The 10,480-nt window shown below is 59.2% G+C and overlaps 1 protein-coding gene across 1 annotated transcript; it reads left to right on the top strand.

The window, feature by feature from the left end:
• Window positions 1-338: 338 nt before the first annotated feature.
• PGAP6 (post-GPI attachment to proteins 6) lies at window positions 339-10,121 on the top strand. The gene is made up of 13 exons (XM_008157663.3): window positions 339-595; window positions 3,782-3,959; window positions 4,039-4,231; window positions 4,473-4,600; window positions 4,801-5,069; window positions 5,164-5,483; window positions 6,281-6,371; window positions 6,453-6,576; window positions 7,016-7,152; window positions 7,739-7,917; window positions 7,986-8,132; window positions 8,967-9,083; window positions 9,704-10,121. The coding sequence occupies exons 1-13, from the start codon at window positions 475-477 to the stop codon at window positions 9,998-10,000; spliced, it is 2,301 nt and encodes a 766-aa protein (XP_008155885.2). The 5' UTR covers window positions 339-474; the 3' UTR covers window positions 10,001-10,121.
• Window positions 10,122-10,480: the final 359 nt, after the last annotated feature.

Below are 10,480 nucleotides of genomic sequence, written 5' to 3'. Positions count from 1 at the left end.
CGTCTGCCCGCCTTCCCCCAACCCCGGCCTCAGGTCCGCTCCCCAGCCCCGCGTCAGCCCAACGGCACAAGTCGCTCCAGACCCCACACCGCACCCCGCCCCGCGTCACCCTGATCCCACGTAGCCCCTGATTCCGCATCGCGCTCCGTCCCGCTCTCAGCCCCGCGTCGCTCAGCGCCCCCCCGCCCCGCCCCACTCCAATATCCCCCTGCCGCGTCCTCCTACGGATCCCAGTCCCCGTGCGCCCCCCGCGCCCAGCGGCCCTAGCTCCGCGTTCCTCTCCAGTCGGCTACTGGCGGGGCGGGGCCTCGGAGGCGGAAGTGCCCCGGGCGCCGGTGTCTGGGACCGGCCGGGACGATGGGAGCCCGGGGCAGCGGCGGCAGGGTCCGTAGTGGCGGCGGTGGCTGCCCGGGCGGCGGCGGGAGCAGGTGGCCAAGGACGCGGTCCGGGTAGTGCCGGGCCGTGCGCAAAGCCATGGGCTGGGCTGGGATCGGGACCCGGGGAGCTGCGGTGGCGGTGGCAGTAGCGGGGCCGCTGTTGCTGCTGCTGCTCGCTCGGCCCTCTCCTGCCGCCACCGGCGACATCAGTAAGAGTGGTGAGAGAGTGGGACGGTGGGTGCCAACCTGCCGGCACGGGCTTGGGGTGGGGTGGGGGGAGCGGCGGGGGGCGGGGCCGGGATTGTGACTCACCTGGGGGCATTTTTGCACTCACCTAGCGCGGGCTCAGTGCCCAGGTCCCCACCCCGGGTTGGGGGCGTAGGTCAGTCTCTTCCGTGTTCGAGCGATCGGGGTGTAAAGGACGCGCTCGACCCCTCCTCTGTCCCCAGGGTCGGGTTCGGCCTAACGGACCCCTTGGAGCGCGTCCTCCCTCTCTCTTCCTCCTTCTAACGCTGGGACGTGGTGGGGTCGAGGGGTCCAGGGGGACTCAGCTCAGGCTCCAGCTGAGAGGCCGCTGAAAAGAAGGGTTAAGCAGTGTGATTGGGGGGGGGGGGGGGCATCTGGTCTGGAAAGGGGCAGAGTTAAGAGAAAGTTGCCTGGATCCTGGAGTAGGGGCCCAGGTGGGTGTCATGTTTCCACCCTTCCCACAGTGACCACCAACCCTAGTGCACTCTTTCAACAGCTGCCTTGCTTCTTGGAGGGAGGTGGCCCAGAGGAGTTTGGTGGGCGAAGGTGATTTGGAGGAAATGGGTACTTCACTGGCGTTGGTGAACTTGCTTCCCTCCATTTGCATTTCCGCATTCTTGAGAGGCCCCAGTCTACCGGGATTCAAGGTGGTGCCTAGACAGGAGGTGCTGCCCATGGGGTTCTGCCTGGGGCTTGGGGGTGTTGAGTAAGCTCCCCTGACTCCTATGGCCTGGGACTCCTATGGGGCCATGAGGCCAGGCTGGCAGGGCTGCTTTGCAAAGGCCCAGATGCCCTCCCTCCCTGGGCAGTTAGGCAGCCATATCCAGCACAGCCTGGGACTAATTCACCTTGATTTTGGTGCTCCCAGCCCCTCCTCCTTTTCTGAAATCTTGCTCCTCCAAGCTCCTGTTTCTTTGAAGACTGTGCCTTTGGTTTCTGAGCTTGAAATGAAAGGCGGTTTCTCAGAGATGACTCCTGATTAAGTTGCTCCATTAGATACTGCCACCCTTATTTTCTCCATCCTGGGGGGTGGAGTGGAGTGAGGGGTCACTGGTGGACAGTTTATGGAGATGGAAACCTGGGGCAGCCCCTCACCTCCCGGGCCTGCTCGAGGGGCAGACAGCAATGTAGCGCTGGCTTCTGGGAACTATGGGTCTGCAGGGGTCCTGGTTTGAAGGGTGCCCTCACTCAAGTTCCCAGGTCAGGCTCAGGAACGTTCTTTGTTCTCTCCACAACCCTGTGTCCTTGGAGGGGGCTATGGGGCAGGGCAGGGGTACAAACAGCCCTTACTCCCTGTTATCAGAGATGTGACTTCCACATTAGGCTCAGACTGATGTGTTAATGGCTTGGTATGTTTACCAAGATAACAGTGTGAGCATCTTGGGCAGGGAGATGGGGCTACAGAGATTAGGGGGTATCCTGGAGTGGCTCTGTAGCCCTGGGAGTGGGGACCACTGCATCTTGGGGTGACCTTGAGCACATCTCTGATCTCTTGTGCATCTGCTGAAATGTCACAGCTACCAGCTGGGTTCCAGCTGTCCTCCAGCTGGTGCTCCAGGGCTGGCGGGGCCAGAAGGACTTGCCTCTCTCAGGTCAGGGGGCTGTGCAGTGCAGTGTGACCTCCCCTTTGGGACCCCATCCAGAGGCTAGCCCCACTGGCTGACTGTTTCTCTAAGGCCCCATGGTCCTGAGGTGGGGGTGGGGAGCTATCTTGTCTCACCTCCCAGCCTTTGGCCCTTGTCATATCATCCTAGGGGCTGCAGGAGCTTCAGGAGAAAAGTTTGTGCTAGTTGAGTGGCTCCTAGCCACTCACCAGGTGGGACCTGGAGGCCAGCAGACACCCAGAAAGCCTGGAGGGTGTCCTATGTGGAGCCTACCTCTGCTTAGCCCCCCATGTTGGGCTCCTCTGGAGCTCAGACTGTCTTTGAAAGTAGGTTGTTATATTTTCTCAAGGTTCCTCCATTGGAAGGTCAGGAGGCTGGCAGGAGAGCCAGCTGCTCTCCTGGCTCCCTTACCTGCTCACCTGACTCACACTGGGGGCCCAGGGCCTGCTGCTGGGGTTGTGTGAGCCAGCAACTCCTAGCAGGATAGAGGGCGGCACCCCCAGCCTGGAGGAGAGTGAGGCTGCCCTCTGCTGGGTCCACAGGGTATTTCTTTCAGAAGCACTTGAACATCCATTAACCTTGGAGGGAGGGACACCCAAGGGGAGGTGCTATTCACTTGGACAAAATCGTGAGGAAACTGGGACCCAGAGAAAGGGTTGGATACCCAAGGTCACGGGGGGCGGGGGGGGGGGGGGCCACAAGGCCTAAGCTGGTACTGGGTTCAGGATCCCTGCCATCCATCTTAGAGAGTTGACTGGATCCCAGGCCTGGTAATCCACCTATGGGAGTGCAGAGCATGCCTATTCCGTGGGAGTCCCAATAGGGAGGGTCCTGAGTGGGCACCCTCACTCACTCATGGGGCAGGTGATTACACTGTAGGACCCAGACATATGCTCTCATGGAGGTTGTGCCCTAGTCAGTGGACACTCCAGGAGGGGCCTAACCTAGATGGGGCTTAGGCGTTTGTGCTGAGTCTCAGAAGCTCCTCAGAGCTGCTCCAGGAAATGTTGGTATGACAGGAAGTGAGCAGTGAGGGCAAAATTTTGGGAGTGTGTCAGGGAGGGGAGCAGGGGGCTGATGCCACAGAAGTGGAGGGACTGAGAGTCACTGCAGGGATTGGGGTGTGGGGAGCCCCAGGTAAAGCCCTGGGCAGAATGGGGGCCAGCTGTCCTCTGGTCCCCACGGCTAGCGAGGCTTCCAGCCTGGGGTCGCCTCCACCCCAGGGTCTCTGCTTGCCACCTCTCTGGGTGGGGGGACTCAGGCTGTGTCCCAAATCATCACGGGCCTGAACTCCCTCACTTGTCAAGTGGGATCAGTTGCCAGAGGCAACTTCCAGGGACTGGAGAGGGAGGGACAATAACCTTTGCCAAGGTGAAAGTTGGAGTGCCAGGCATCCCAAGGGCTCTAGACCAGCCCACCATGGCTTCCCTCATCCTTTCTCTCTGGGGCCATGCCGGGGGAGAAGGGCCTCTGAATTCTCTGTTTGCCCCGCACATGGAGGTGGGGGCGCCTTGGGGCACCCCTGGTCTGGCTGACAGTGCTTTCTTCCCGCAGACATCAGGCTGGTGTCGGAGCAGTTCTCGCAGTCCCCGCAGAAGCTGTCCTTCTACAGCTGGTACGGCAGCGCCAGACTCTTCCACTTCCGAGTGCCCCCGGATACCGTGCTGCTGCGCTGGCTGCTGCAGGTGTCCCAGGGTGCTGACTCCACGTGTGCAAAGGTGGAAATCACCGTGTAGGTGCCTGCCTGCCCGCCTGCCCGAGCCTGGCCCAGGGCCGCCATCTGACGCCTGCCCTGCTATCCCCACCTCCAGGTACTTCCGATATGGTGCCCCTCCTGTCATCAACCCACTGGGTACCAGCTTCCCTGCCAACACCTCCATGCAGCCCGCCTTCTTCATCAAGATGCTGCAGAGCAACGCTTCCATCAACATCTCCCACCCAGCACCTGGGGACTGGTTTGTGGCTGCCCACCTGCCCCCCTCATCCCAGAAGATTGAGGTGAAGGTGAGGGGTCTGCTCGCCAGAGATAGAGGGGCAGGACACATCCGTGCAGGAATGGCTGATCCCTGTTATTTACCTCGGGGCAGACCTTGTCAAGGTTCTGCTGTAGCCCTGCCTCCCCACCAGCCATCCCCAGCTGGGTTCTCTGGTCCTGCCCTCCCCGCCCAACCTGGTCTGGGCTCTCTGCTCCTGCCCCATCCCATGCCTACGAAATTCCCTCCCCCGCCTCTCCTTCTCTTCCTAGGGCTTTATTCCCACCTGTGCCTACATCTTCCAGCCTGACATGCTGATTGTGCGGGTAGTCGAGGTCTCCATCCTGGAGCCCAACACACCCTTTCCACAGACCCTCCTCTCCCACCCCAGCTACCTCAAGTAAGTGAGGGTCTTGGGGGAGGCCCAGCCTCCGGGTTTGATGGGCTGGGTGTTACCACTTCCTCGCTGTGGGTGAGAAAGGTTGGGTTCTGGGTCTTGGGGTCGTACTGGGAAGTGGGGCAACCACCCTGAGTGTGACCAGTGAGGGGAGGTCATTGGAAGTCACAAAGCCTGAGCGAGGCCATCCCCCTTGGCTGCAGAATCTTCGTCCCCGAGTTCACCCAGGAGCTGCGGCTGGAGCTGCAGGGCTGTGTGTCCAACAGGAGCCGAGGCTGCCCCGTGCACCTCACCGTGGGCTCGCTTACCCTGCCCAGCAACTTCCAGAAGGTGCTCACCTGCACTGACCCCACCCAGCCCTGCCGCCTGCTGTTGCCCTCGCCACCCTGGGACCGGTGGTTGCAAGTGACAGCCAAGAGCCTGGCAGGGCCTCGCGCATTGGTGGCTTTCAGCACTGTAGCTTCTCTCACAGGTGGGCTGCATGGGGAGGCCGGCTGGGCGTGGTTCTGCCCCCTGCCTTGGATCCCCAGCCCTTTTTCCAGCTGAGCGCCTTGTCCTCCTGTCAGTCTGCAGGCCTTGGATCATAAACTTCCAACATCTCCTGCAGAACAGTCCAAACCAGAGCCGCAACACTTCCAATGGTCTGCTGCCCGCAAGCCCTGGCTACCAGGACCTCGGCAGGAGCAGCACTGTGGGTGGTGGCCCCTTCTGCCTTCTGAGCTACCAGGTCATGCGGGAAGACGTGGACGTGGTGTCTGTGCACTTCAGGCCCCTAGACAGGGCCTCAGTGCTGGTGCAGTCGGACATGCCTTCGGTGATGCGGCTGCACCTCAACACGGGCATGGACAGTGGGGGCTCCCTCACCATCTCCCTGTGGGCCAACAAGGTGAGCACCTCACGGCCCAGCTCAGCTCAGGGCTCAGACGCTCCCAGGATGAATGATGCTGCTCAGCCTTCCTGCACTGACTTTACCATTGACACTGGGTTGGGGTGGCCTTTCAGGTAACAGAATGACCCCAATAGGCATTGGACCAGAATAGGAGCCCCACTTGCAGAAAGGGAGGCTTGTTTGTTTGTTTGTTTTTTAAATCCTCATCTGAGGATGTGTTTTTTGTTTTGTTTTGTTTTAAATTTATTTTATTGATTTTTTACAGAGAGGAAGGGAGAGGGATAGAGAGCTAGAAACATCAATGAGAGAGAAACATTGACCAGCTGCCTCCTGCACACCCCCTACCGGAGATGTGCCCGCAACCAAGGTACATGCCCTTGACTGGAATCGAACCTGGGACCTTTCAGTCCGCAGGCCGACGCTCTCTGAGGATGTGTTTTTCACTGACTAGAGAGAGAGGGAAGGAGAGGGAGAGAGAGAGAAACATAGAAGTGAGAGAGAAACATCAATTGGTTGCCTCCAGTACACGCCATGATTGGAAATTGAACCCGCAATCCTTCGGTACACAGGACAAAGCTCTAACCAACCAAGCCACACCAGCCAGGGCCGAGAGACCTGTTTTTTAGGTCCCTGTCAGCGGTTTGAGGGCTGTGCCACTAGAAATGGGACTGTGGGTAGGATCAGGGGCTGGGTGTTGCCTGGCCTGCAGGGGAGGGTCCTGGGTGGGCAGTGGGAGCCACAAAGAGCGCCCAGCATCAGACTTAGGATTGACACTGCACGGCCGCCCCTTTCAGAGTGTGATTTCCAACAACACCTTGGTAAAGGTCTGCGTGAACGCTGCCTCACCCTTCCTCAGCTTCAACACTTCGCTCAACTGCACCACAGGTACGGGCAGGAGCATCTGGCTGAGTGACCCCGCCAGCCTCTCCAGCCACCTCTTACCAGGCCTTCCTGCCCCCCCTGCAGCCTTCTTCCAGGGGTATCCCCTGTCTTTGAGCACCTTGTCTCGCAAGGCCAACCTGATCATTCCCTACCCAGAGACGGACAACTGGTACCTCTCCCTGCAGCTCGTGTGCCTTCAGAGTCCTGAGTAAGTAAACTTGAGGGCTAGGGTGGGGGCCACCCAGAGCCGCCAGGAGGGGGAATCATTGCATTCAGGACCATGACTGGGCTGCCTGCATCTGAGTCTGAAAGTGACCCCGCTTCCTATAAGCCGCACAGGATAAGTTGCCTTCCGGGAGGTACGAAGTTCTTTCCTTCTCCACATGGCCACCCCTCTTCGGGCAGCCCTGGGAGTCAGTCTCCTGAGGGGACTGGTTCAGCACAGCCCTAGACAAACTGGGATGCAGTGTGGTGCGAAGGGGAAGGGGCATCTTGGCTTCTGTGAGTCTCACAGCTGCTGTCTTCCAGGGCTCAGGGCCTAGGGGCCTCAATTCTGGGCTCATGTGTCCAAAAGCCTGACTGGAGCCCTGGCAGAGACTGGCCAGCAGACCTCGGCAGCCAGCTTTCCTATGGCCCCTTTCTCGCAGGGAGTGTGAGAAGTCCTCAGTCCCCGTGGAGACTACCTTGTCTTTGGTGCCCTGCTTGAATGACTGTGGACCTTACGGCCAGTGCCTCCTGCTACGCAGACATGGCTACCTGTATGCGGGGTGTAGCTGCAAGGCAGGTGAGGGCCAGGCCTGGATGCCTCCAGACAATACTATCGTTGACTTCTCAGCCCTGTGCCTTCCTCTAGGAGCCCATCCCACTCTGCCAAGGCTGGAGAGCACCCTCACAGAACAAGAGCAAATGCCTTCTCCCCACTCCTGCCACATACCTCCCCCATGCAAGCACAGAAAGGCACCCCCAGAGATGGTACTGCCTCTGACCTTGGCCTCCTCTGCCCACACCCGCCCACAGACATGTCCCATACCTGACTCACACCTGCCTACATCTGCTCCATACCTGCCCACACGTGTCCCACACGTATCCCACACCTGTCCCATACCTGCCCCACACATTCCTATACCTGTCTCACCCCTCTTTACACCTGCCCATGCCTGCCTCATAGCTGTCTGTCCCTGCCCACACCAGCCTATACTTACCCACACGTGCCCCACTACCTATACCTGTCCTAGCCTGCTCCTAGGTGAGAAAGGGACTTCTTTGCAGGGCTGCGGGTGAGGGTGGGCTCTGAGGTTCAGAAGTGCCTCTCCCATTAGCCTGGCCTCACTTGCCCACCCTCAGCCCGCTCAGCATTGCCCTGCCCACAGGCTGGCGTGGGTGGAGCTGCACGGACAACAGCACAGCCCAGACTGTAGCCCAGCAGAGGATGGCGGTGCTCCTACTCACCCTCAGCAACCTCATGTTCCTGGCTCCCATCGCCCTCTCTGTGTACCGCTGCCTCCTGGTGGAAGCCTCCGTCTACGCCTACACCATGTTTTTCTCCACGGTAGGCTTGCCTGCTCCCTTGGGGATGGTGGGGAGGTCTGGGCCTCCGCTCACCGCCCTGCCCTGCAGTTCTATCATGCCTGCGACCAGCCGGGGGAGGCCGTGCTGTGCATCCTCAACTATGACACCCTGCAGTACTGCGACTTCCTGGGCTCTGGAGTGTCCATCTGGGTCACCATCCTCTGCATGGCACGGCTGAAGGCAGCCCTGAAATATGTGAGTGACCTCCTGACACCCGGGTCTGGGTTCTGAGGGAGCAGAGGCCCTTGCATGCTGAGGAAAAGATCAGCTGCTGCTATTAGAAACCTCCCTTCTTTTGTAATGTCCAGTCTCCCTCTGGAAGAAGCCTCTGGCAGCTGGAAGGGACAGTGCTGGCTGCTTGGAGGATTCCAGGAAAGGAAGGTGGAAGATAGGGGTAGGCAAGGACCTTTCTAGCCTGTTTCTCTCTCAAGGCTCTATTTAAAGGGATGCCTAGAGCCCCAACCCAGGCCAGACCTCCCTGAGAAGCCCCGGATGTGCTCCTGGAGTCTCCGGTGCTGAGAACACTTTGGAGCTTTTTCTGCCTCAGCCTGGCGTGGCTGATGGAGACATGTGACCCGGTGCCCTGCCTGGCTAAGTTGTGCCTCAGGATGAATCAGTATCTAGAGGAGAGGTGCCTCCCTCCCTGACAGTGGAGCAGAACAGTGTGCCAGCAGCTCCAAGGGTGCGGGCAGAGGTGTTGGGGGGCAGTGGGCCAATAACAGGATGACCAGCATGCCCAGGCCACATGCTCCTGCTGGACCTTGTGCCGTCACGGACAACGTTGGCCTCGGGCAGGCGTCCTCAAACTACGGCCCGCGGGCCACATGCGGGTGTTTTTGCCATTTTGTTTTTTTACTTCAAAATAAGATATGTGCAGTGTGCATAGGAATTTGTTCATAGTTTTTTTTAAACTATAGTTTGGCCCTCCAACGGTCTGAGGGACAGTGAACTGGCCCCCTGTTTAAGAAGTTTGAGGACCCCTGGCCTAGGGTTCCTGTGACCCTGTGGTCGTCTGTGTGCCTTGCTCAGGTTCTGCTTCTCCTGGGCACGCTGGTGTTCGCCATGTCCTTACAGCTGGACCGCAGGGGCGCCTGGAACATGATGGGGCCTTGTCTCTTTGCCTTCGTGATCATGGTCACCATGTGGGTAAGGAGCTCTTGCCCAGACCCCATCTCCTGGTAACTAGAATAAGAGAGTGTTGTCTCCCCCACAGACCCCCTGCTCTGGAAGAAGAGAGCCTGGCCACTGATTCTGGCCATGTTCCTGGTCCTGAGTCTGAGTCCTCCATATATATATATATTTTTGTTGTTGTTGTTGATGTTAATCCTCACCTGAGGATATTTTTCCATTGATTTTTACTGAGAGAATGGAAGGGAGAGGGAGAGTCAGAGAGAAACACCAATGTGAGAGAGACATCAATTGGTTGCCTCCCCCACATGCCCCGACCAGGGCCGGGGATCGAGCCTGCAGCTGAGCCCGTTCCCTTGACCAGAATCAAACCCGGGAACCTTCAGTCTGCAGGCCAACACTATCTACTGAGCCATACCGGCTAGGGCAAGTCCTCCACCTTTGCTGAGGCCTGGGCACTGGCACTCAAGGCCTTGTGTGGCTTCATGCTGAGGCCCAGTCCTGAGGACCCGGCAGGTCTCTGTGCCCTTGAGCCCCTTCCGAGTATTGCACATCCATGGTCCTGCTACCCATGGGTGGGCCCCTGGGAGGTACAGCTGCAGCCCCTGTGCCAATGCTCTCGTGATGGTTCTCTCCAGGTGTACCGCTGTGGGCACCGGCGCCACTGCTACCCTACCTCCTGGCAGCGCTGGGTCTTCTATCTCCTGCCTGGCATCTCCATGGCCACTGTGGCCATTTCCATCTATGCCTCCATGATGACCAGTGACAACTATTACTATACCCATAGCATCTGGCACATGTTGCTGGCAGGAAGCACGGCGTTCCTGCTGCCACCACGTGACAAGCACACTGAGCCCTGGGCCTGCTCACAGAAGCTCACCTGCCACTATCAGATCTGTAAGAACCACCAGGAGGAGCTGTACACGGTGACATGATGCAGCCAACTCAGGGACATGCACAGCTTTGATGACAGCCTCTCCAGCCAGGGGCAGGACCAAGGGAGAGGGACCCTGTCCAGATAGATTTCCAACTGAATAAAATGGCCCTGCTCACCCATTTGCTTCCTCCTGCCGAGGAGAGGACCACACGCCCCGATTCCCTAGCGCTTCCTGGCTGCCAGCTGACCCCATCCTCTGCAGGTCCCAGCTGGTATCTGCAATAGCCCCTGGGGCCAGGGCCTGGCTGCCTGGAGACCACAGGTGCCGTTTGGAGGCAGGCTCTGTGTTCTGCCGGCCCTGTGGACAATTTGAGATGTGGAGAACGATTCTCTCATCTCCCTGTTCTCCTGTGAGGCTGTGCTGTGAGACCCAGGGAGGCAGAGGAGGCTTGAGCCCACCTCCCACCGGCCCCCAACACGCTGAGGCTTGGAGCTGTGCCTCTGAATGCCAGTTTATCTTGGGTATGGGGATGCCTCC

Source organism: Eptesicus fuscus, chromosome 4 (genome assembly GCF_027574615.1).
Source record: "Eptesicus fuscus isolate TK198812 chromosome 4, DD_ASM_mEF_20220401, whole genome shotgun sequence".
NCBI classification, from domain to species: domain Eukaryota; kingdom Metazoa; phylum Chordata; class Mammalia; order Chiroptera; family Vespertilionidae; genus Eptesicus; species Eptesicus fuscus.
The sequence above is the reverse complement of the archived record's forward strand: the minus strand, read 5'-3'. Positions and strand labels throughout refer to the sequence as shown.

What these genes read in the sequence shown, in the direction of transcription:
- PGAP6 (XM_008157663.3), top strand. Translation starts at nt 475, where the DNA reads ATGGGCTGGGCTGGGATCGGGACCCGGGGAGCTGCGGTGGCGGTGGCA. An exon ending in GGGGTGTAGCTGCAAGGCAG is followed by an intron (nt 7,153 to 7,738) that starts GTGAGGGCCAGG and finishes CCCTGCCCACAG; the next exon opens with GCTGGCGTGGGTGGAGCTGC. An exon ending in TGATCATGGTCACCATGTGG is followed by an intron (nt 9,084 to 9,703) that starts GTAAGGAGCTCT and finishes GGTTCTCTCCAG; the next exon opens with GTGTACCGCTGTGGGCACCG.